This window comes from Meriones unguiculatus, chromosome 14, assembly GCF_030254825.1.
Source record: "Meriones unguiculatus strain TT.TT164.6M chromosome 14, Bangor_MerUng_6.1, whole genome shotgun sequence".
Taxonomy (NCBI): Eukaryota; Metazoa; Chordata; class Mammalia; order Rodentia; family Muridae; genus Meriones; species Meriones unguiculatus.
Window position 1 is genome coordinate 40,467,737 of NC_083361.1, and position 26,939 is coordinate 40,494,675.

General features: G+C 39.0%; 1 protein-coding gene across 1 annotated transcript in view; it reads left to right on the top strand.

The window, feature by feature from the left end:
* The window catches only part of Ano5 (anoctamin 5), a 77,071-nt gene extending 50,566 nt beyond the window's left edge, over window positions 1-26,505 (top strand). Inside the window, exons 14-21 of the mRNA XM_060366214.1 lie at window positions 8,357-8,579; window positions 10,158-10,327; window positions 11,298-11,395; window positions 15,051-15,181; window positions 16,622-16,827; window positions 18,588-18,766; window positions 20,986-21,091; window positions 25,040-26,505. Of these exons, the coding sequence (XP_060222197.1) occupies window positions 8,357-8,579; window positions 10,158-10,327; window positions 11,298-11,395; window positions 15,051-15,181; window positions 16,622-16,827; window positions 18,588-18,766; window positions 20,986-21,091; window positions 25,040-25,261 (1,335 nt within the window). The 3' untranslated portion in view covers window positions 25,262-26,505. The remainder of the gene's footprint in view (window positions 1-8,356; window positions 8,580-10,157; window positions 10,328-11,297; window positions 11,396-15,050; window positions 15,182-16,621; window positions 16,828-18,587; window positions 18,767-20,985; window positions 21,092-25,039) is intronic.
* Window positions 26,506-26,939: the final 434 nt, after the last annotated feature.

Consider the following 26,939-nt stretch of genomic DNA (forward strand, 5'->3'; position numbering starts at 1 on the left):
TTAGTGTTATCAATCAATATGTCATTCATTTGCCTTTATCTCCCTTCAAGTATCTATACAGGTGATCCAGCAATTAAACTATTACAATTCTTTTTTATGCTGAAATAAGCAGAATAAAATCTGAGGAAGACAAACCCTGTGGTGAAGGAGTTGGTTTCTCTCCACATCTATAGTTAATATGCTTATTCAACACAAGCTTTTTTTTTTCCATTTCCTTCCTTTTCCAAATTTGTGTACCCTTCACAGTTAGCCTGTACTTGGAGAAGAGGGGTGAGGGTGTTATCCTCTGAGGAAATGCCATATTAAGGTGTAAAGAAATTAACTATTTAACTTTGGTTTACTTCTCCGGTATATACACACTGTACTTTGTAACAGTTCTTATTAAAATATTTTTATATCTTGAAGTTGTTTGAGATATGCTTTCTTAGCTTACATAACAACTTTTAGAAGAAAAAATAATTAAGGGGAAAAATAGCCACTTCAGGATCAATTCTGAGGAATTGAGTAGGAAGCGTGGTCTCAACATTGTTGTTATGTTTAATTTTCCACTTATCACTCAATTTGATTTCCTCTCTCAGCTTTAGAAGAGAGTTTCCAGTCACTGAATTGATACAGAGTGATACCACTTTGCATTACACAAAGTATACAGAATTGATGTGGGAACTACATAACTAAAGCCTAGATCGTGTTTTTTTTTTTTTTTTTTTTTTTTTTTTTTTTTTTTTCTGAAAGGGGAATTCATTCAAGAACACACAGTATCTGTTTCAGGACTATTTTTAATTTTTTTAAAAAGTTTAAAAAATAATCTATATTGCTATAGATAATCTAGACAAATAGCTAGATAGACAGACACACGGACAGATAGATGGATGGAGGAAGAGTAGATAGATGATAGACAGGTGGATGGATAGAGGATAAATGATAGATGATAGATTCATTTCTTTTTTTTTCTTTTTGAATTTTATTTTTTTATCAGTTACATTTAATTAACTCTGTATCCCAGCCGTGTCCCGATCCTTCACTCCCTCCCAGTCCCTCCCTCCCTCATCTCCACCGTGCCCCTTTCCAAGTCCACTGATAGGGGGGGACCTCCTCCCCATTCATCTGATCCTGTTTTATCAGGTATCTTCAGGACTGGCTGCAAAGCCCTCCTCAGTGGCCTAACAGGACTGCTCCTCCCTTCGGGGGTAGGGAGGCCAAAGAGCCAGTCATTGAGTTCCTGTTAGAAATAGTCCTTGTTCCCCTCACTTTGGGAAACCAATTGGTTACTGAGCTACCACAGGCTACATCTGAGTGGAGGTTCTAGGTTATATCCATACATGGTCTTTGGTTGAATGTCAGTCTCAGAAAAGACCCTGTGCCCAGATATATTTGGTCCTTGTGGAGCTCCTATCCTTTCCCCATCAGACTAACTCCCCTTCTTTCTTATGATTCCCTGTACTCTGCCAAAGGTTTGGTCATGAGTCTTTGCTTTGAAAACACTGCTAGTTAGAGTCTTTCAGATGCGCTCAGTAGACTCCTGTCATACGTTCAATGCACATCCCATCTGTCTTTCTAAACGAGGATTGATCATCTTACCCCATGTCCGCTCAATTGATTATCTTTTTTTAGGTGTATAGATTTCATTATGTTTATCATATCTTATAGGTCTATATAAGTGAGTATATCCCATGTTTGTCTTTCTCCTTCTGGGATATTTCACTCAGAATGATCTTTTCTAGATCCCACCATTTGCCTGCAAATTTCATGATTTCCTCCTTTTTGATTGCTGAGTAGTATTCCATTATGTAAAAATACCACAATTTCTGTACCCATTCCTCTGTTGATGGACATCTGGGTTGTTTCCATGTTCTGGCTATTACAAATAAAGCTGCTATAAACATGGTTGAGCAAGTATCCCTTTTGTGTACTTGAACGAACTTTGGGTACATACCTAGCAGTGGTATAGCTGGGTCTTGAGGAATTACTATTCCTAATTATCTTAGAAAGTGCCAGATAGCTTTCCAGAGTGGTTGTACCAGTTTACATTCTCACCAGCAGTGGAGGAGGGTTCCCCTTTCTCCACAACCTCTCCAGCATGTGTTCTCGCTTGAGTTTTTCATCTTGGCCATTCTCATGGGTGTAAGGTGATATCTCAGGGTCATTTTGATTTGCATTTCCCTGATGGCTAATGAGGATGAGCATTTCTTTAAGTGTTTCTCTGCCATTCGATATTCCTCTACAGAGATTTCTCTGTTTAGCTCTGTTCCCCATTTTTTAATTGGATTACTTGGTTTGCTGCTTTTCAGCTTCTTTAGTTCTTTGTATATACTGGATATTAGTCCTCTGTCAGATAAAGGGTTAGTGAAGATTCTTTCCCAATCTGTAGGCAGTCGTTTTGTTTTGATGACCGTGTCCTTTGCTTTACAGAAACTTTTCAGTTTCATGAGGTCCCATTTATTGATTGTTGCTCTTAGAGCCTGTGCTGTTGGTGTTCTGTTCAGGAAGTTGTCTCCTGTGCCAATGAGTTCTAGGCTGTTCCCCACTTTTTTTCCAATTGATTTAGGGTATCTGGTTTTATGTTGAGGTCTTTGATCCACTTTGAATTTAGTTTTGTGCAGGGTGATAAATATGGATCTATTTTCATTTTTCTGCATGTAGACATCCAGTTGGTCCAGCACCATTTGTTGAAGATGCTGTCTTTTTTCCATTGAATGGATTTGGCTTCTTTGTCAAATATCGAGTATTCATAGGTGTGTGGGTTTATTTCTGGGTCTTCTATGCGGTTCCATTGATCCTCCTTTCTGTTTCTATGCCAATACCATGCCGTTTTTATTACTGTTGCCCTGTAGTACAGCTTGAGATCAGGGATGGAGATACCTCCAGATGATCTGTTGTTGTACAGGATCGTTTTGGAGATTCTGGGTTTTTTGTTTCTCCATATGAAGCTGAGAATCTTTTTTCAAGGTCTGTAAAGAATTGAGTTGGTATTTTGATGGGAATTGAATTGAATCTGTAGATTGCTTTTGGCAGTATGGCCATTTTCACAATGTTAATCCTACCAATCCATGAGCACGGGAGATCTTTCCATCTTCTGATATCTTCTTCGATTTCTTTCTTCAGAGACTTGAAGTTTTTCTCAAACAGGTCTTTCACTTGCTTGGTTAGAGTCACACCAAGGTACTTTATGTTATTAGTGGCTATTGTGAAGGGTGTTGTTTCCTTAATTTCTTTCTCAGCCTTTTTGTCTTTGGTATATAGGAGGGCTTCTGATTTTTTTGAGTTGATTTTATATCCTGCCACTTTGCTGAAGGTGTTTATCAGCTGAAGAAGTTCTCTGGTTAAATTTTTGGGGTCGCTCATGTATACTATCATATCATCTGCAAATAGTGACACTTTGACCTTTTCCTTTCCGATTTGTATCCCCTTGATCTCCTTTAGTTGTCTTATTGCTCTGGATAGGACTTCAAGTACTATGTTGAAGAGATATGGGGACAATGGGCAGCCTTGTCTTTTCCCTGATTTCAGTGTGACTGATTTAAGTTTCTCTCCATTGAGTTTGATGTTAGCTATAGGCTTGCTGTATATTGCCTTTACTATCTTTAGGTATGTGCCTTGTATCCCTGATCTCTCCAAGACTTTAAACATGAATGGATGGAGATAGGCCTGAAGTTCTCTTTTTTTGTTGGGTCTTTGTATGGTTTAGGTATCAAGGTGACTGTGGCTTCATAGAATGAGTTTGGTAGTGTTCTTTCTGTTTCTATTTTGTGGAATAGCTTGAGGAGAATTGGAGTTAGCACTTCTTTGAAGGTCTTGTAGAATTCTGCGCTGAAGCCATCTCGTCCAGGGCTTTTTTTGGAGGGGAGACTGTTAATGACTGCTTTGATTTCCTTGGGAGATATAGGGCTATTCAGTCTTTCTTCCTGATCTTGACTTAGTTTTGGTAGATGGAATCTTTCAAGAAAATTATCCATTTCATTTAGATTTTCAAATTTTGTGGCATATAGGCTTTTGTAGTATGACCTAATAATTGTTTGGATTTCCTCAGTGTCTGTGGTTATGTCCCCATTTTCATTTCTGATTTTGCTGATCTGGATATTTTCTCTCTGCTTTTTAGTTAGTTTGGCTAAGGGTTTGTCTATCTTGTTGATTTTCTCAAAGAACCAGCTTTTTGTTTCATTGATTCTTTGGATAGTTTTACTTGTTTCTAATTGATTGATTTCAGCCCTTAGTTTGATTATTTCCAGCCATCTGCTCCTCTTGGGTGTATCTGCTTCTTTTTTTTCTAGGTTTTTCAGTTGGGCCATTAAGTTGTTTGTATGTGATGTTACGAATTTCTTCTTGCAGGCACTTAGTGCTATAAATTTTCCTCTGAGCACTGCTTTCAATGTGTCCCATAAATTTGGGTATGTTGTGCCTTCCTTTTCATTGAATTCTAGGAAGTCTTTAATTTTTTTCTTTATTTCTTCCTTAACCCAGCTGTCATTGAGTAGTAAGTTGTTCAGTTTCCATGTGCGTGTCGGCTTTTTGTTGTTTCTGTTGTTGTTGATGTCTAGCTTTAGTCCATGGTGGTCAGATAGTATACAAGGGATTATTTCAATCCTTTTGTATCTGTTGAGGCTTGCTTTGTGACCCACTATATGGTCTATTTTGGAGAAGGTTCCATGCGGTGCTGAAAAGAAGGTGTACTCTTTTGAGTTTGGGTGAAACGATCTGTAGATGTCTATTAGGTCCATTTGATTTAGGGATTCTGTGAGTGCTTTTATTTCCCTATTTGGTATCTGTCTAGTTGATCTGTCCCTTGGTGAGAGTGGAGTGTTGAAGTCTCCCACTATTAAGGTATTAGGATCAATGTATGATATAAGCTTTAATAATGTTTCATTTACGAATGTGGGTGCTCTTGTATTTGGGGCATAGATATTCAAGATTGTGATGGATTTTTCCTTTGATGAGAATATAGTGGCCCTCCTTATCTTTTTTGATTAACTTGGGTTGAAAGTCTATTTTATTAGATATTAGGATGGCTACTCCAGCTTGTTTTCTGGAACCATTTGCTTGAAAAACTGTTTTTCAGCCCTTCATTCTGAGGTAGTGTTTATCTTTGTTGCATAGGTGTGTTTCTTGGATGCAACAGAATGTTGGATCCTGTTTCCTTAACCATTCTGTTAGCCTGTGTCTTTTTATTGGTGAGTTGAGTCCATTGATATAGATAGATAATAGTGACCAATGCATGTTAGTTCCTTTTGTAATGGAGTCGGTGATCTAACCCTGTTTCTTTGCTTGTTTTCTTTTCATTTTTGTTGGGATATTATCTTTATGCCCTGTTTTCTTGGGTGAATTTGTTTTCATTGGATTGGAGTTTTCCTTCTAGTATCTTCTGTAGGGTTGTTTGCTGTGTAGATATTGTGTAAATTTAGTTTTGTCATGAAATATTTTGTTTTCTCCATCTATGTTGATTGAAAGCTTTGCAGGGTATAGTAGTCTGGGTTGACATTTGTGATCTCTTAGAGTCTCCATGATACTTGCCCAGGCCCTTCTGGCTTTCATAGTTTCTTATGAGAAGTCCGGTGTGATTCTGATAGGTCTACCTTCATATGCTACTTGGCCTTTTTCCCTTGCTGCTTTTAATATCTTTTCTTTGTTCTGTAGATTTAGTGTTTTGGCTATGATGTGACGTGATGTGTTTCTTTTCTGGTCTAGTCTATTTGGAGTTCTGTAGGCCTCTTGTATATTTATGGACATCTCTTTCTTTAAGTTGGGAAAATTTTCTTCTATGATTTTCTTGAAAATATTTTCTGGACCTTCGAGTCTGGAGTCTTCTTTTTCGTGAATTCCTATTATTCTTAGATTTTGTCTTTTCATAGCATCCTTGATTTCTTGGATATTTTGTGATTGGAACTTTTCTGATTTTACTTTTTCTTTGAAAGAAGTACCATTTCTTTCATGTGTTTGAATTTGGATTCCTGTCTCTCTACGATAGCCTCTATTTCTTTTTTCATTTCCTTTTTATATGCCTCTAATTTTTCCTCTACTTGTGTATCTATTTGTTTGTCTATGTTTGCCTGTGTTTCTTTAAGGATATTGTCTATTTCTTCTTTCTTTGCCTCCAATTGACTGGCCATCTCTTTGAAAGACTTGTTCATTTCCTCCTTATGAGCCTCAAATAATTGGGCAAGCATGGCTTTAAAATCTTTTTCCTGTGCTTCTGCTGAATTGTAGTATCCATCGATTTTGAGGTTTGCTGGTGAAGTCATGATGTCCTGATTTATGTTGGAAGTGTTCTTTCGCCTACCCCTGGCCATTGGCTTATCTGAAACCTTCCCTGTTTGTTTTTGGATTCTATAGATCAGACTGGTACTGTCTCTCTCTGGCATCTGGAGAGTTCTTCAGGAAGCTGAGAACTCTCAGCGTGTGCTGAGGACTAGCTGTACCTGTGGGAGGAAAGTACGCAGGTGCAAACGGGGCAAATTCAAGCGTGTGCGCATGCACGTGTGTGTGTGTGTGTGTGTGTGTGTGTGTGTGTGTGTGTGTAAGTGTGCGTGGACGTGTGTCTCGAGGGACAGAGTGATGGCTAATGTTGAACCCTTGAGTGTGTGGGAGGGGCTCTGCACTGTATATGTCGCAGGCTCTAATGATGATTGCAGCGCAATTTCTGGCATTAACTGCTTTAACTCTTCAATTAGATCCACAGAGCAGGAACTTCAATGTCCCTAGTGCCCCTCTGTTTCCCAAAGTGGGTATGTGGGTGGGAGGGGGTTCGATGCCTGGCTTCTGTTTTAGAAGGACCCAGGATCTGGGGTTCTACAGATTCTTAAGGGTGCACTCACTTACAGGCAGGTCACTTGGCAGAGATCTTGGTATCCAGGGCTCTCTGCTCTCTGGTTTGGCCCTGATTCTTTGATGTGCTCCGCCAGTTCTGTGCTGCTGTCACTGCCAGTTTCTGAGGTCTTGCTGCAGCTGGAGATTTCAGGGTGGTCACTTCAGCAGGGATGGGGTAACCAGGCTCTCTGTTCTCTGGTTTGGCCCTGGTTAGTCTTAAACTGGAGGGCTGTTGTGCCCCGCCAGCTCAGTGCTGCTCCGTCGCCAAGTCCCGCTGTAACTGGTGACTGGGTTGCTAGTCCCGATGCTTTCTGGGAAGTCCTGGGGTCTCTTCACTGTGCTCTCCAAGCTTGGGAGGCCCAGCGCCTGGTGTGTCCAGGTTGTATGACGTTTCTGCCTGGTTTTGGTGAGTATATAGCGTATTCTCTGTCACTGTGGGATTGGGTGGGCCATACCGTCAGTGATGGCGATCCTGCAGAGCTAGTATGGCATCTAGCAGATTCGCGCCCTGGGAGGATGGTGCAGCCGCCGCGCAAATCTAGGACTCCGGGACACGTACTGCTGGCTTTTGTCTGCCGCTAAAGGGCTTGGGGCTCCGCCTCAGCGGCTGTGTACCCCAGGCAGTTAGGTCTGTGCTGAGAAAGATGAGTCCTCTGTGCCAGGAGGAGGGAGGTCTGGGGGAAGGGAGTGCCGCAAGATCAAAGGATCGTTTCTCTCCTTCCCCAAACAAGTCCCCGGGTGACCCGAGACCAAAGTTTTCACCTTCTGCGATGTTCCCTGTTGTTTAGAAAGCCTCACCGTAGTTTTCCTGGGTTAGAGGTCCTTCCATTCACCAACTCAGAAGTTCAGGTATCCCACCACTCAGAAACGGTGTGTGCTAGTCCCCATCTTGGCTCCGTCCCCCCCCCCCCCGATAGATTCATTTCAATGGCCACATCAAAACATACCAAGCCAGGATTAGAATCCAGGAATGTAGCTGTCATTTGTAACCACTGTGAACAGATGAATTAAAAAGTGAATGTAGTCGTCACCTCTCATTTGGCTATGATAAAATAACCTACAAGAATCAGCTGAAGACAGAAGAAGTCTATTTTGGTTCTAAGTTGAAGGACACACCCCATCACAACAGAGGATGCGTGGTAATGGGAGTTTGAGGTGCTAGTCACGCTGCATGCATAGTAACAAAGCAAAGAGAGATGAATGTTTGTTCTCAGCATGCTTTCCCCTTTTTATGCTGTCCAGTTTCCAGGCCCATAAAGCTGTGACACTCACAGTTAAAATGGGTCTTTCCACTTCAGGTACCTTAATCTACACACAAACATGTCCAGAGGCTTTGTCTCCTGTCAAGCTGTCAGTATTTTCCACCACAGTGGGTACCGGTTCTCCTTGTTTCATATTTAACTCATAGCCACCAACGGGTTTCTCTTTAAGACATCTACTTTGACCTGGCTTATCTGTTGCCTCTATGGTAAGAGGAGTCACCTTGCCTGAAGAGTTGCTAGGAAATATAACAAAACATGAAAATAGCACATCCAGTGAGTCTCGGTTTTCCCCTCAGATGGCTCTCCTCCTCAGCAGCATGGTGTCCATCATCATCTATCGCCTGTCAGCCTTTGCCAGTTTCTCCAGCTTCATGGAAAGTGAAGCCACCCTGCAGAGCGTGAAGCGCTTCTTCACCCCGCAGCTGGCCACCTCTTTCTCTGGATCATGCCTGAACTGCATTCTCATCTTGATCTTGAATTTTTTTTATGAAAAGATATCTGCATGGATTACAAAAATGGGTAAGCTGGCCAAATTATGAGAGTGATTTACACACAGGTTTAGCCAAGATTACACAACCAACTTTGAACCTTCTCCCAAGGAGTTGTTTTCTAAAGGGATCAATTTTCAGGATGTTTTGTGCTCTCAGTAGATCCACATCTGATTTTTAAGAGTTCCTGAGACCTACATTCAGTCATTTCATAACAGAAGCAAAGAAAACTGTCAAAAAGAGTTCAAGACTCCTTGGCCATTTTGAGGGCTCTTAACTCAACTTTCCCAGGTGGAACTAGCTGAACCCTAATCAGAATCTGCGCTGTACTAAAAACATGGGATGATCTGGTTGTGCATGTTCTGTTCTTGGAAGGTATTTGCTTCTGGAAATCATTCTAAAAAAAAAAAAAAAACTTAAAAAGAGAACAGTGCATTCGTTCCTCCCACATGACTCTAAAACATAATGCCTCCCTGTTTAGGTAGCATCTACTAAAACTAAGATTATGTTATTGTTAAACTTTTAAAATTTCTCCTGGAGTGGAAAGGTGGTGGAGTCAAAGGTGAAGCAAGGTTTTGAGTAAGAAATGCTGCTGCTATTCCCATCTTGGACAAGTTAGAGATAGACAAGACAAGCCTCTTAGCAGCCAAGGGCATCCCTTCTCACAGCACTCCTTGCTGCCCCTCCCATCTCATATGCTCATTCCAATGGCCACACAGAGGCAGGAAGAGCACTGAATAAGCACTGTTTGGAAACAGTCCTTGCCTCATCTTCAAATTTTGAGTTCTCAGTCAAGTTCACATTCTCTGCGCAAGAGTAGATAAACTGCTTTTAAAGGCACCAAGAAGTAAAAGCTTTCTTCAGTGAAAATCATCCTTGTGGTCCTATCTGAGACATTTTTAATGAATAGATTAGAGCTTCAGCAAAATGGAAGCTATCTGTGTCCTTAGAATAATGTATTCTACTTCTGAAAGTGTGATGGTCTGGGTCAGCTGTTCTACTGGGACATTACCAACTGACTAAAGAAAGTGTGTTCCCCTACTCTTTGAGATCACAATGCTTTGGCAGACATTGGGGAGAATTTATTTTATTTTTATCTTTAGAACTTGTTAAATTAATCCTGATTACATTTTAAATAAAGGAAGAGAAAGCACGTGCTAACTCTGCTAGCATTTTCAGCCATAGTTTAGTTCAAGAGAGGAAAGTACAATTTACTTAGAAACCATTTTAGCCCTTGATATAAGCTATCCTGGTTTCAACCTGCTTGACCATGGACAAAGGAAAAAAAACCATGGTGTGTTTTTGTTTTGTTTTTGTTTTTGTTTTTGTAGTGTCTAGCAGTGATAGGGACAGGTACTTCCAGTCTTGCAGGCATTCAAATCTCATATTCAGACTGTCTTATACCTAGAGAAATCCCTACCCATGAAATGTAGTGCTGATTCCTAAGCAACACAACATGACCAACAGAAAGCCAGCACAAACACACAGCTTTTTAATATTGGGTAACGAAAGCATTTTCACATATTTTTTTAATGATATGATTAGCTATTCACTTCTAAGTATAGCATTCAAGGAAAATACATTTATCCTTGATGGTTATTATTGGCAGAAATTCCTCGAACTTACCAGGAGTATGAGACCAGCCTCACTCTGAAGATGTTCCTTTTCCAGTTTGTGAATTATTACTCAGCTTGCTTCTATGTGGCCTTCTTTAAAGGGAAGTTAGTGGGATATCCTGGGAAGTACACATATATGTTTGGCATATGGAGAAGTGAAGAGGTAAGAACTCTCTTTCAGGTCACATATGTGACCTCAAATAAGTAAAGCCAGCCTTTCTCCCTAACCCAAATATTCGGAAGTCCAGACATTGACTCCATCCACTGATCAGTTTCATCATCTGTTAGATTTTTGAGTTTCCTTTGAGCAAGAATTTATATGGGATTTGTCTTGGTTTTCTTTCCTGTTGCTATGATAAAATACTTTGGCAAAAGCAACTTAAGGGAGAAATGGTTTATTTCCTCTTACTAGTAAGAGTGCAGTCTATCATGGCAGAAAAGTCAAGGCAGCAGGAATTTGCAGCATCTGTTCATGTGGCATCCACAGTCAGAAATCAGAGAGCAATGACTGCCTGCTGCTGCTCAGCCCACTTTCTCCACTTACACAGCCCAGGGTCCCATCTAGGGAATGGTTCTGCCCACAATGGGCAGGTCCTCTCAACTTTAATTACTAAAGTAGAAATGATCATCTAGATGCATGTCCAAAGGCTCATTGCCCAGGTTATTCTACTACATTCCAACAGGATGACAATTGACATTAACCATCAAAGAGCTTATGTTTGGCAATAAAATATAGAATAAGTAGAATAGGACTTTTATTAATGAAGGCATCTGGGAAAGGGTCAAGATTCAAGAAAGGGCTCTTCTATAGCTTGTTAGACAAGACCAATGGTTTTCAAACTGGTCATATGAAAATTATGCCAGGTTTCAATCCTAGCCCAGACAAGAGGACTGATAATTTTCTAAGAATAAGACTTAGAAGTCTGTATCTCCAGCACAGTCCACAAATGGGTATGATGCAGCTACCCTGGTACATGGTCTATGGGATTGAATGGCTCCTGAATCCCATCATTGCCTCTCCCAACTACATTATAAATCCATACTATATCTTCTTGTGTTTCATATATTCCAGCTGTTGCAAAATTTTGTTTCTCCCCTCTATCTCTGCTTTCTCCTCTCTTGTTCCTGAACAGTGTGATCCTGCAGGCTGTCTGGTGGAACTGACAACCCAACTAACCATCATCATGATTGGGAAACAGATCTTTGCAAACATCCAGGAAGCCTGTCAACCGTACGTATGACTCACACATGGCAATATCTGATGTAAATAGCTATGCAAAAAGATGTGTATACTTATTATTGTCATAGTGTCTTCTTCAGAAAATGTCTAAACAAACAGAAGCAACTCATGTTTAATGAACAGTGTAGGAAGCCTCTGATAATAGAGGCTTTCATTTTAGTTACTTAATTGCATGGTCATCACAGCTTTTTTTCTTTAGTTTTATTTTAAATTGACAAATAACATTTATATGTAGTCACTTGTATATACATGGTTAATGAGTATAATGTAATGTTTCGAACAGGCTTTTTTTTTTCTGAGGGGGTATGTGTGTCTCACCTTGCACTCTGGCTGGCCTGGAGCTCACAATTCACAGAGATCCATCAGCCTCTGCTTCCTGGAGTGCTGAGATTAAAGGCATGCACCTTACACCCTGTGGAGCTGTTAAGCCTACATTTCTGCTGCTTGAGTGAAGCAGTAAAGTTTTAACCAAAGAATAAACATATTAGTGCCCAGTAGGTTATTATGTATGTTGCATATTATACTTCTGTAATTTAAATTTTAATATAAAATTGTATCGCTTCTTTGAGCATTCCATACATTGCATGTAATTCCTATTCACCGTACACTTCCCCCTAACTACTCTTAGATCCACTCTTCTCCATCTCCCCACCCATTTCCAGCTTCCCATTCTTCCTTTTACTTCTCTTTTGCAGTGGTCCACTGAGATCAGTTTATATTCTACATGTACTCATGGGTGTGTGGCCATCCACTAGAGGTGGTCAACTTATCAGGGGCCACAGTTTTAAAAGGAATGGACTGGACTCTCAGTCTCCAGAATCCATCACCCAGGGGTGGCAGTTCCTGACCACCCGCTCACATGCTACTGCATGCTGGAATGTTGAGTGGCTTGAACTTGTTTGCAACAGCCACAGCTGCTATGGGTTCATGAGCACAACAGTCCTGCCATGCCCAGAAGATACAGTTTCTCCCTCACCTAGTTCTTCTCACCTCTGGCTTTTACAGTCTTTCCACCCCTCTTACCATGAGCTTTGGGATGTTACATATAATTGTTACTATAACTAAAAGTAGAACCATGGTGGGTTTTTTCTTTTAAATATTTGTGTTATCTTGTATAAGAATAGAAATGCTCGAGAACTTTGGTCATTTGTAAAAGAATTGCTCCCTCCTCCAAAAACATAACAATAATAAACACATTATAAACATATATACATATATGTATATATACACATATATGTGTGTATATATGAATATGTATACATATATATCTATAGATAGAGATATAAAATTCCAGCTTATCTCATACATCAGAGGAACATTTCTACCAGTAAAATGAAATAGGATAATAAAAGCCTCAACTTGTATGGGCATTAGCACTCTTTCAGAAGCCAGAGGTTGGGATTATTTCCTATTTGTTTATGAAATTTAAAACACATTAGTGGAGAGAAATAGTGTGTTTCTGAATTGGAAGACACAATATAAGAAAACTGTCTGTTATCCCTATGGTGACACAGACATATATGTTTATTTCAATGAAAACATCAACATTGTTGTCTGTATAGAAGAGCAGATTCTAAACATTATGTGGGCAGTTAAAAAAACTAGATAACAAAGATGGAGGAATTACTCCATTTGATTTTAAAACTCACTACAAAATTTTGTTAATGACAAGATTATGAGATTGGTGACAGACTGGTTCTATAGATAATGGGGAGAAATAAATATGTTGGAAATATGTAATCTGTACAAACATGACTAATTTATTCTTGACCTGGTTGCAAAATCAATCAATCAATCAATCACTCTACCAATCAATAAATAAAACCAGTGAGCTTTCATTTTAGGAAAAGTTGAAGAAAATCAGACATCCATACACAAAATATAAAATTTGATTTGGGACAAACCTCACTTACTCAAAAATAGCTTCAAATAGATAATAAATAATGAAACTATTTTAATAGAGCAGAAATAATTAGTGTAGAATTTAAGGTAATTACCTGTGCTGTGGAAATCCAGCAATCCCTGTGGAAAGAAGCTCACTAAAGATTGCATGGGATTCCTAAGCGCCCTCACCTCTATCTGGCCCTGTGTGCCCTCCCGTCCTTTTTCTTTCTTTCCTTTTTTTTTCTTTCCTCTTTGTGTTTGAGTTTGGATCTAAGCTATATATAAATAATTATTCAGTACACAATTGCTTCAGCAGTCCACGTGATGATTTATTTATCTGTTGATCATTTGCAAGTATAAACTCTGCCTTTTTAGGGTCATATTTTTTTATTTGCCTGATTAATTAACACGAAAGGATGGCGCTCTGGTTGTGTGTGTTTCCTTTGTAGCAGTGTGATGGTTCAAGGTATTTGATGCCTCCTTTCCTACCTGTCTGCTTATAGGGTTTGTTTGTTCTTTTGTTTTTGGTTTTGATTTTTTTTCAGCAATGGTTTGAAAGCTTTAGCTACTGACCCCTCTTTGTTTTCTTCTTTTTTGAGTATGTGTGTAGAAACGCTTTTGTTTTATTATAAATTTTATCCTTTTGTTTTTTAGTAATCCTAAGAGGTTGCTCGGTCTTGAGCTTGCTGAGACATCTGCATGTTTTCATCTGCACTGCAGGAGTCACCATGAGGGGTGCTTGAATACCTCCTCCCTTTTGTGACAACTGAAAAATGCTTCCAGCTACGTCAAAGCCTCCCTGGCAAAATCACCCTGGTTGGGAGACACTGTTTTCAGTGCATAAAAATGCAGACTTTGAAATTCAGGTTTAACTTCTTGTGTTATTTGGTCTCAGATCTTTGGAAGGTTCTGGGGTTTTATTTTGTTTTTTTCTTTTATTTATTTTGGAAGGATGTAAATGTTTTTTTTTTCTTCCACTCCAAGATCTTAGTACCTGAAGCATCCACTGCCTAGTGGCAATACATAACCACAGCTCAGTGCTTGTTTTATTTCATTCATTTATTTTCAGTCATACGACTTACTGGAATATGACCATGCATATTCTCACTTAGGGTTTTATTTCAAATGTTCTTCACACTGATGAGGACATTTGCCTCTATTTTGTTGGTTGTTTTTAGTCATATTGAACCAATTTGGTTCTAGGATTATCTGTAAGAAGCAAACTTCAGAAAGTTTTTGATACCAAGTGCTTTTGTGTTTAAGCTTATCTCTGCCAGCGTGTCTATTGTATTGATTAATTTGCTGGTTATAAAAAAACAGACTTATTCCTCAGAGCAATTCAACACTGCCATAATCTGCTTTATATGGTTTGGAATTTAGTTGTTAGTGTATTGGAATATGTAAGTGTCTCTGCTTTTCCTTTCATTTTCTATTACACTCGACAATTCCTTATTTCTGCAAATGTTTTCTGAGCATCGCAGAGGCATGTAGACTGGCCATTGCCCCTGGCCCTGACCACCTCCTTCACATGCTCTATCTGCTTGTGTTTGAGTGAGCACAGCTCTTGTCAGCAGGTGGAGTGGAAGCTACTTGCCTTCTCCATATTTCTACGTGTGGCAAAAGCAATGCTAGGTTCTCATGTGAAATTGATCTTCGATTATGCTAGTGTAAGAAGCGTAGATCTCCTTCTGACAGTTTCCAGACTCAACATACTGGCTCTCTGACTTTTTCTTCACATGTCAACCTTTATCATTTCTGGCAGCTTGATTTTTAATTGGTGGAGACGCCGAAGATCCCGAACCCACTCTGAGAAACTGTACAGTCGTTGGGAGCAAGATAATGACCTTCAGATTTTTGGGAGCCTTGGGCTGTTCTATGAGTACTTGGAAACAGGTAATTTGCAATCATGGTTCTGAGGCAGCATCAGCACTAATAAACGGAATACTTTTCATCACTTGCAATTTTTTTGTCTTATATATGGTAGATGTTTGATATTATTGAATGGAAAAGATGAATGAATGGACAGGTGGGTGGGTGAGTGGATGGATGGATATATGGATAGATGGCAGATAAATGAATGGTAGTAGATATATGAATATTGGAAGATGTATTTATAGATGGATATGTGGTTTTGTGTATGTGTAGGTGGGTGGTGGATGGCTTGACAGGTGGACAGATGAATGAATGACAGAAACACACATATTTATTTATGGTAGATGGAATAAAGATGGATGGATAAATGGGTGGATGGATTGAAGGTGGAGAGATGTATGGATAACAGATGAATATAAATACAGATGTCAGGAATAGATAGATATGGGTAGTAGAATTGATGAAAGAAAGTAGATGTATATATGTATGGATGGAAGATAGAAGACAACTGGAAAGATGGATGAATGGATAGGTAGAGAAAAAGGTTCAGTTTTTCTTTGTTCCAGTGATTGAACAAGACACACTGAGGTGAGATGTTGGAGAATTAGTGCTTAGGCTGTTTGTGTAGTCTGCCAATAGCATTTTTGCTACCCAACATCCCCTGCTTTTTCTGAAGCTAAAGAGAGTAGTTTATATATTTACTATAAAAATCATGGTGCAACAAAACAGATGTTCTGAAAACCATTAAGTGATTAATATCTATTAGATATACTATATATTTATCTTGAAACCTGTCAGTGTGAAAAAGAACATTTTTATCCTTCAAGATAAACCGTTATCACAGTGTACTTTATGTTGTACGGAAGTAGTTTGGTAATGCTGTGTACGTTGTAGTACAAAGAGATGGGATTCTTGTTTTATGCAGTTCAGTACACGGAAGGCTTTTCTGGCATTCTTGCTATCTAGGGTGATAAAACAGTATTTTTTTCTCACTGTGTAAGTTCTGAATTAATACACACATACACACACAGGCAGGAGAGGTTAATACTGACATAAAGATGTGTAATATCATTTATAACAAAATCAGCTTCCATGTATTGAGAACCAACCAAGACTTAGTTTATACTGAGGACTCTCACACATTCTTCTCGTAAGGAGATAATGATGAATTGAACTAATTGGCTGACTGTATCTATTTTTTGTATTGACGATACTGAAGTTAAATAGATTAATTAGTTTTCTAGGTGAATATCTGAGACTACCGCCTTGAAAACCCACACTGCCTCTCCCTCAGATTAGTTATTGGTTCCATAAAAAGAACAAGAACAAGGAGGAGCAAATCTGCACTGCTAATCACTTCCTGACGAGGCAGATGGAAGGAGGTGGGGGTGCAGGCAGCAGGAACTAGCCAGAGTGGCCTTCTTTCTCTACTGTAATGATGGATGACCTGTGTCTCTTCAGTTATCCAGTTCGGCTTTGTCACACTCTTTGTGGCCTCTTTCCCCTTGGCACCCCTGTTTGCTCTCATAAACAACATTGTGGAGATCCGAGTGGATGCCTGGAAGCTCACAACTCAGTACAGGAGACCTGTCGCTGCAAAAGCTCACTCCATAGGCATCTGGCAAGACATTCTTTCTGGAATGGCCATCCTTTCTGTCGCAACTAATGTAAGCCTGCCTCCTTCCCTGGGCGTTTTGTATTTCTTTTTTTATCTGTGGGGATGGAGAAGTGTGAATGGCACCTGACTCGATTCTCATTGAAACCAGTTTCATCACAGTGATGGTTTGTAAGGACAAGCCTTTCTAAACATTGTTTCCTAAGCAAGAACAGTAGGAAGAAAGTACTAGATTACATTGGATTTCAGGATGGTCTACAGATTGCACCAATCTAGGCAGAAAATCAGTAACAATGTAACAGGTTTGAACAATGCAATCAAAGAGTGATTATACACACACACATATATATAATATGAATTTACTTTTTTACTTATTGTAAAATAATTTTGAAAATTAATTTCACAAATACTAATTTTATAGCCTTCATATTCACCTAAAATTATGTTTTATCAAATCAGGCTTTTACTGAGATAAACAAAAGGAGATATGTCAACTGAATATTTATGATTTATTTTAGAAAGCTTCCATAAAGGAAATGTGATTGAAAATGTACAGTTTAAATGTGGTGGAAATATAGCAAAATGAAGTGGAGCAGAGTTCCAGAAAAACCCTCTGCTGATAATGCTTTTTAAAAACTAAGACAAAAAAACCCTGCCTTAATCATGCAACTTCAGCTACCAAGGGAAAACTCAAAGAAACAACATGTGAACAGAAGCAGTAAAAAAATAAAAATAAAGATAGTCTTTCGTTTCAAATAAAAGAATAATTAATACAAGAGTTAGATTGTTGAAAAAACATAAACAAAACAAACAAAACCCCAAACCCATGAAAACAATGACAGACTCCTCTGTACCAGTTTTTAAAAATCTGTTTGAAATTACCAATTTTGAGACAATAAAAATGTCAGATGTGTTCAATAAGCAACAGATATACCAAGTATACTCACAGCCATGGTAGTAACAGAAAAGGATTTTTAAAAACATACCCCCAAGTGCACAGGTGCCAGAGTCAGGTGCATGTTTTCAAGTGCACACATGTGGTCTAGAAGATATGAATTATTTCTGTGACTATCTTATTTAGGAAAAGATAGCACCCCTATATAATGAAGTTGTGAAATTACTTGTAATAAGCAACAATTAAGTGCCAACCCACACTCATTCACTTCTATAGACACTCAATACACAGACACGAAACACAGATATACAGAGACATACAAAGAGACAGAGTCACAAATGCACACACAGGTATATCCATGCATCAATATTCACAGACGTATACACATGTAAGCACACACACAGGCCTTAAAAGTTTATACAGACACACACAAATACAAACAGAAACACAAAGGGAGGGATGTGAAAAAAACACACACAGACACAGACAAATGAATTCTGTATCTGTCTCTCTCCTAGCCCAGATAAGGAAATTCTTTTTTTTTTTTTTTTTTTTTTTTTACTAAATAGCTTTATTTTATTTCAATATTGTCAAATTACTACTAAGTTAAATTTTCTTTTTCTTTTTCACTTTTTTTGAATTCTTTGTAAGAACAGTGGATCTGTCTGTCAGGAACATGACCTATGCCAAGGCTGACAAGAAAGAGCATGCTTTGGGGCACCAAACACAGATAGGTTCAATTCCTGACTTAGCTATTTTGTAGTTAGGAAACCTTGGAAAATTAATTCCAGGCTACCCATGAGCCTTTGCATGTTGTAGAGTGGTGTTTGAATCATTTCATGTCCATGTGACTCCCACAAGTCAGACTTTGAGCACTGGGTTGGGCTCACCATCTTTTCTCTCCCTTTGTCCCTCAGGCCTTCATTGTCGCATTCACATCTGACATCATCCCCCGGCTAGTTTACTTCTACGCCTACTCCAAGAATTCTACAGAGCCCTTTAATGGATATGTTGATAACAGCCTGTCAGTGTTCCTGATAGCTGACTTTCCAAATTACACAGCACCCATGGAGAAGAGGGACTTCAACACTTGCAGGTCTACTTCTGTCTAGGTTTTAGCACTGTACTTTTAATGTCTTTCTTTTATTTTTTAGTATATTTTTTATTAATTACAATTTATTCACTTTGTATCCCAGCTGTAACGCCTCCCTCATCACCTCCAAATCTCACCCTCCCTCTCTCATCTCCTCCCATGCCCCTTCCCTAGTCCACTGATAGGAGAGGACCTTCTCCCCTTCCATCTGACCCTAGCCTATCATCAGGACTGGCTGCATTGTCTTCTTCTGTCGCCTGGTAAGGCTGTGCCCCTCCTCAGGCAGAAATGATCAATGAGCTAGCCACTGAATTTATGTCAGAGACAGCCCCTGTTTCCCTTACTAGAGAACCCATTTGGACACTGAACTGCCATGGGCTACATTTGTGCAGGGGTTCTAGGTTATATCCATGAATGATCCTTGGTTATAGTATCAGTCTCAGAAAAGACCCCTAGGCCCAGATTTTTTTGTTCTGTTGTTCTCCTTGTGGAGCTCCAGACCCTTCCAGGTCTTACTATCTCCCTTTACTTTCATAACATTCCCTGCACTCTGCCCAAAGTTTGACTGTAACTCTCAGCATCTGCTTTAATAACCTGATGGGTAGAGTCTTACTTCTTTCTTAAATTGTCTTTTTCCTAATATTTGTCTTATAGTGTAAAAGGTTTACTTGAGAACACATTTCCTGGGCTAACATCATGCATCAGTTCTGGAATTTACACATTGTATGTCCAAAAGACTGTACGAAAGGAAAAGATACCATGGGTAGAAGTCATATTGCTTTTAAATAGTTTCCTGTTTTTGAATTATTCTTGAAAATATTCCTCACTATCTTGGACATGCTCCCTGGACTTCATCCATAACCTCTGTCTATCAGTTAATATGGTTAATTACTTGAATTTTATCATTCATTCTCAGACAATATGCTAAGAAATAGAGAAATAACAATATAATAATGGGACCAGTTCACTGGCCATAATTCCACTGAAAGGTTTTCTTCAGTGTAGAATTATGAGGTAGGATATGTGAACTGTTATTTTCACACCCGGTGTATCATGTTCTGTGGGGATCTTTATTCCATAGATATGAAAACAATTGTCAGTAACTAGATGAGTATATAATAGAGATATTCAGATGATAGATGGCCAATGGAGATAGGCAAGTGGTTGGATAGATAGATACATAGCTAAATACTTAGATGAAAGATACATAGATATAGACGTGCATGGTATTGGTAGATAAATGATAAAGACTGATAGACATAGAGATGATAGATGATAGACACACATAGTAAAGATAGATGATAGGTATGTATGACAGATATACAATAAAGATAGATCGATTGATATATGATAAAGATAGATATATTCATAGATAGATAAATATATGGATAGGTAGAGATAATATATGATATATAGATGATATAGATAGATGATACAAAGAGATAGTAGATAGATCATAAATAGAAAGTAGATGATAGGCCGATAGACATATGCACACATATGTACATACAAATGCCTTTAACATTCATTTCAAACTCATACTAACTTCCCCCTGCGGGATTCTAACAAAGAGCAAGAAAATCATTTCAGGACAATCAGAAAAAAAATCACTGATATATGGCACATTTGGATATGAAGGGATCATTGCAGACTTGGATCCCTGTTGTCTGATTTCTTGGTTTCATCACTTTCTAAAAGCTGAACTGAGTAACTTGGTCTCTCCAGGAGAAGTTTCTCTGGTTTACCATCTCTTAGGGATGTACTATTGGTAAGTAGCAGAAGCCTGGAGCTATGTGAAAAGGAAAAAGTTCACCATTATTTGTTATTTTCCTGTGACCTGGTTTGTACTCAAATCTCCTAAGAAAAATAATAAAAGTCTATGCCAGCTCTCTTTATTAAACTTACCTCAAATACCTGTCATCTATCTGCCATTCTATCTATCATATATATCTATAGATGCCATTTATATCTATCATCTATCTATTTACTTATATATTACAGATTATCTGTCTCGTCTATCTACATGTCTGTTTATCTACCTATTATCTATTAACTATCATTGTATCTATCCTAGATTACCTACCTCTCCCTCAACTACCTATCATATATTATATCTATCTACCATAAACCATCTCTCTCTATTCATGTTTTCATGTGTGTGTGTGTGTGTGGTTCATTTTGTTTTGCTGTTTCATTTTGTTTCGTTGTTTTGTGTTTTTTAGGTACAGAGATTACAGGAACCCTCCCGATCATGAGGACAAGTATGCCCCTAGCATGCAGTTCTGGCATGTCCTTGCTGCCAAAATGACCTTCATCATAGTAATGGAAGTAAGCTGATCTGCACTCTCCCCATCTCTCTCTCTGCCCATCTATTTTGCCCCTCCCTAAAACAGCTGTTTCTAAACACATCTGTCATGGAGAAGTTAGTTTCTTCACCTTTCTTTTGAAGAGATCATTTGTTGTCAAAACTTGTAACTTCTCTATGGGAGTTTGTTACTCACTTACAAAAGGTAAAGGCACCTTGGCAACAGGAAAAAAAAAAAAAAGGAAATGCATGGCAAGGTCAGGAAAAGGCTGATTTTTAGAACACACATTCTGAGGACTCTTTTATAACCCTCTCACCCACTAGCCTTATGTTTTTACCTTTAACAGTGAACCTTCTATTTACCAAAATATGACACTGGCTTAAGATTAGTTAGCTACTAATTAAAGCTGGGATTTGTTGCCGTCTGTGTAGCCATCCAAAACCTCTGCCCTGCCCACTGCAGGACACTCCTTAACTGTGTGATATTTGGACAGAAAGCTCACAAAAAAAAAAAAAGATAACCAGCACAGAGGGAGATGTATAAAGTTCTTTAAACAGGAACAGGGGGTGGGACAAATGTGTGGTCCTCCTGTGGGAGTGCCCACAGACAACGCACGTGCAACCTGAGCACATGCTGTTCAATCAGTGTCTCTTGGACTTTTTATTGCTATCTAGGCGATCCATTTGTGTTTAAAAATCAAATGTAGTTAGCTCAGAGAGTAACCCCACACATTTCTCACTAGCTAAAATTCTGATCTCCTGAAGCAAGCGCTTTCAACTTTGAAGCTCATATTTTAGTCTCAAGCTGTGACTCTTGATGTCCTACAGTGACAGGCCACACACAAGAGCACACTTTGACACTGTCTTTACATGTACATCATCATCCTACTCCACTCCTCAAAATAATTGTAATATGTATGGATATGTAGATATATGCATGATTTACGATGCTCTATAATTCCTCTTCCAAAGCACAAAAGCTCAAAACAGAATCATTTGGTGAACCATGAATCCTTAATCTGACAAGATTTCAGTTAATCAATAACATTTATTCATTTTCCTTAAAGCGGTTGTTGGTCAAAGAGACACTTCAGAACCTGCTACTACTTGGTTTATTCCCTAAATGATACCGATTTTGATGTTAAATCACTCTCAACTCTGAAGTAATATATTCACTAGAGTTTCATCTAAGTGTTTAATCAAGGTTTGCGTACTACAACTTTTTTTAAAATTCTTTATTAATTACACTTTATTCACTTTGTATTCCCCTCCTGGTTCTCTCCCTCCTCCCGTCCCAATCCCTCCCTTCCTGCACCCTCTGCATTCATGCTCCTCCCCAAGTCCACTGATAGGGGAGGTCTTCTTTTACTTCCTTCTGATCCTAGTCAATTAGGTTTCATCAGGAGTGGCTGCATTGTCTTCTTCTGTGGCCTGGTAATGCTGCTTCCCCCTCAGGGGGAGATAATTAAAGAGCAGGCCAATCAGTTCATGTCAGAGACAGTCCCTGTTCCTATTACAATGGAACCCACTTGGATACTGAACTGCTATGGGCTACATCTGTGCAGGGGTCTTAGGTTATCTCCATGCATAGTCCTTGGTTGGAGTATCAGTCTCAGGAAAGACCCCTATGCTCAGAATTTTTGGTTCTGTTGCTCTCCTTGTGAAGTTCCTGTCCTCTCCAGATCTTACTGTTTCCCATTTCTTTCATAAGATTCCCTGCACTCTGCCCAAAGGTTGTCCATAAGTCTCAGCATCTGCATTGATGGTCTGCAGAGCATTAAATATGGAGTACAGAGCTAAACAGAGAATTCTCAATAGAGGAATATTGAATGACAGATATTAGCACTTAAAGAAATGCTCAACCTCATTAGCCATTAGGGAAATGCAAATCAAAACGACCCTGAGATTTCACCTTACACCCATCAGAATGGCCAAGATGAAAAACTCAAGTGACAACACATTCTGGAGAGGTTGTAAAGAAAGGGGAACCCTCCTCCACTGCTGGTGGGAATGTAAACTTATACAACCACTCTGAAAAACAATCTGGTGCTTTCTCAGACAACTAGGAATAGCGCTTCCTCAAGATCCAATTATACCACTCCTAGGCATATATCCAAAAGATTCTCAAGTACACAATAAGGACATTTGCTCAACCATGTTTGTGGCAGCCTTATTTGTAATAGCCAGAAGCTGGAAACAGCCCAGATGCCCCTCAGTGGAGGAATGGATGCACAAATTGTGGTATATCTACACAATGGAATATTACTCAGCAATAAAAAACAAGGAAATCATGAACTTTGCAAGGTAAATGGTGGGATCTGGAAAAGATCATCTGAGTGAGCTATCCCAGAAGCAGAAAGCTGCACACGGTATATACTCACTCATATAGACATATAATATAGGACAAACCTACTAAAATCTGTACACCTAAAGAAACTAATCAAGATGGAGGACTCTGGCTAAAATGCTCAATTCCTATCCAGAAAGGCAAAGAGGATGGACACCAAAAGAAGGAGAAAAGAGGGAACAAGTCATGAACCTGACACAGAGGACCTCTGAAAGGCTCTGCACTACAACTTTTTTTTTAAGGTTTTATTTATTACAGTTTATTCACTTTGTTTCCCAGCTGTAGGCCCCTTCCTTATTCCCTCCCAATTCCACCTTCTTCCCTCTTTTCCTCGCATGCCCCTCCCCCAGTCTACTGATAGGGGAGGTCCTCCTCCCCTTCCCTCTGACCCTATCTCTAATCACTGTCTACATTTTCTTCCTCTGTGGCCTGATAAGGCTGTTCCCCCCTCAGGAGGAGGTGACCAAAGAGCTACCAATGAGTTCATGTCACAGATAATCCTTGTTCTCCTTACCAGTGAACCCACTCAGACACTGAGTTGCCATGAGCAACATCTGTGCAGAGGTTCTAGGTTAGCTCCATGAATGGACATTGGTTGAAGTATCAGTCTTATAAAAGACTCCTGGGCCCAGATGTTTTTGGTTCTGTTGTTCTCCTTGTGCTGCTCCAGTCCCCTCCAGGTCTTTCTATCTCCCCCTTCTTTCATAAGATTCCCTGCACTCTACCCAAAATTTGGCTATGAGTCTCAGCATCTGCTTTGATATCCTGCTGGGTAGAATCTTTCAGAGGCCCTCTGTGGTAGGCTTCTGTCTTGTTCCCTATTTTCTCCCTCTTCTTTTGTCTATCCAGTTTGTCTTTCTGAATGATGATTGAGCATCTTACCCAGGGTCTTCCTTCATATTAAACCTATGATATAGGATAATCATACTAAAATCTGTATACCTAAAGAAGGTAGACTAAACATACTATAACTTTATAAACATTAGCAATGCTTGTTTCATGCAATATTCTTTGAAAACATTTCCCTTCTTTATGGTTTATGGTCCCTCCCTTCTCTCTCATCACTCTTCCAGGCAGCAAACTGCTTCCAATATCCTGCCCTGGGTTTGCTGCCTACGTTTGTTGGATTTATCTTTCAGGAACTCTCTGAAGAAAAATTATGGGTGGTTTGTTTTTGAAATCTCAATTATTGAAAAATTTCCAACAAATATTACATTCATTTGTTCTGGAATTAAAAGTCTAAAGTTGTTTCCATCAATATTTTTAACTTTAATTTTGATAATTTTAGAAATCATTTAAGACATTGCTCCATTTTTGTCCACTGTCTAATGCTGTTATAAAGTGCAGTGCCATCCAGTCAGCTTCATTATTAATGACCTGAAAATGAACAAACGTGAGCATTCTCCCACCTGACAGTCTGAAACTTCACAAGCAAGTTATTCACTATGGGTCAACGTAGTTGTTCTGGATGATGACTGAGTCCTTTAGATCTAAGAACACACTCTTCCAGTTCAGGGGTGCAAAAACAATGTCAGTTCTCTTATGATTTCCTTTTCACATGCTTCCTTGTTGAATTCTTGATGATCCTAACAGTATCTCTGATCTTCCTTTATCTCTCTTTTAGCATGTCGTGTTTCTGTTCAAATTTTTATTGGCCTGGATGATACCGGATGTTCCAAAAGATGTTGTGGACAAAATCAAACGAGAAAAGTTAATGACTGTCAAGATTATTCATGACTTTGAGCTCAACAAGCTGAAAGAAGACTTGAATTTTGAATATAATGACTTCAGTACGGATACTAAAGAAAAAGAAAACAGATCCGTGAGCAGCAAAATCTCAGTCTAACCCCATATGAGTGGAGAAGCGGGGTGCCCTTCTCTGTTCACTCTTGCCTCTGGGTTTTGGGCTGGATGCTGGAAGCCATGTATCTACTTGTTTTTCTTTCCTTCTTTTATTTTTATTTCAGCGTATTTATGGACTTTAATCAAGGCTGGCAGCGTGCTATCGGAAGAAAACACAGGCAGGCATAATCAACTGGGCTTTCCCAGGGTCTGACTTTCTGGGGTTCTGTAAACAGTTGCATGTGGGCCCATGGATTCAGAATCAGGGGAATCATGGAGTGTTGCTGCTTAGAGTGAAGCCCTGGCCTGGGGAGGAGCTGCTCTGTCACTTCCCGGGGCAACTGCACATCTCTATTGTCTTCTCTTGAGTGTCTTCTGTCTCCTTCCCAACAAGAAAAACATTGTTGGGGCAAACAGCCCCACCAAGTCATAAAACATGCGCTGTTGCAAAATGCACAAATGAAAGCCGAAATCAGATGTCTGGGGAAATCTCACCTATTAACAAACACTGGGTAAAAATCACAGCAGCAGTGTGCCCTTGACAATGTCAGGTGAGAGTTGGCTTATGTCAGAATCCTTTCCTGGTAAAAGTAAAATTACTTTTTTCCAAGAGACAAAATGAATTTTCATAAAAGACTTCCAGGGGGCTTTAAACACAGTGTTTCCATTTTGTTGAGTTGCTTCAGCACTATGATGACTACAGGTTTCCAAGTAAAGATACTGTGTGAAGTCAATATGTCTTCTTAGGAGTTAAAGAATGCAAGACAGTGCATAGAAGTTGACTTACTCATTTTTAAAGTGAAACTTTTAAAATTTCTCTGAAATGCTGATTTTTGTATCATGAAGCCTTTTTGAGCTCTAACCATTTGTATAAATTGGGCAGAAACTGTTTACAAAATGTGATATTCTATCTCTAAAGAAACTCCAAACTTTGTGATAAGTTTACAGTCTTTTCATGGGCTACATCACTCCTCAATGTCCAGCGCCTTCGTTCAATGCCTTTGACACATGAGAAATTGTCTAGGTGACTGTTGATTTGACATGATAGAACATTTCAGATGTCAACCTTGTCTTCTCTTAGAGAAATTACCAGTACTGTGTGCACAAAGTTTATCACCAAAAGATAATCAACCAAGTGTGAAGGTGATAGTAAGGTGGGAAAAAAAAGTATATTTGTTGAATTATCCTTTCCACATTTAGGGCTATGTGGATATGCAGCAATTCTTGTCATCAGTTCAGTTAATAAAATACCACATATGTGTCTGTATGTAACTTGTCACTAGAGTGGGAGATATAGACCAGCTGTAGAATACTCAAATCTTTAGATTTTAATTAAAATTCAGCTACAAAGGAGTGTTTTCTTAAGTTACATACACACAAAGAAACTTGATCACAAGATTCTTGAAAGTAGTATTCCCTTAATGATAACACAATTTATGGCATAGTTGATATTACAGTATAAACTAACTACTGATAGCTATTCTGTATCAAAACTAGGGATTATGGATTTTATAAAAATGATAAAAGAGTTAGCATGTCACATTATTGACATTTTTTATTTGTTATACAGGAGGTAGATTTTGTGCTATGTTTGGGTCACTGGAAATGATTTCATAATTTCACATGTGGAGATGAGATGGTCAACTTAAGAAAACCAGTGCCCTTGCACATGATTCAAGACA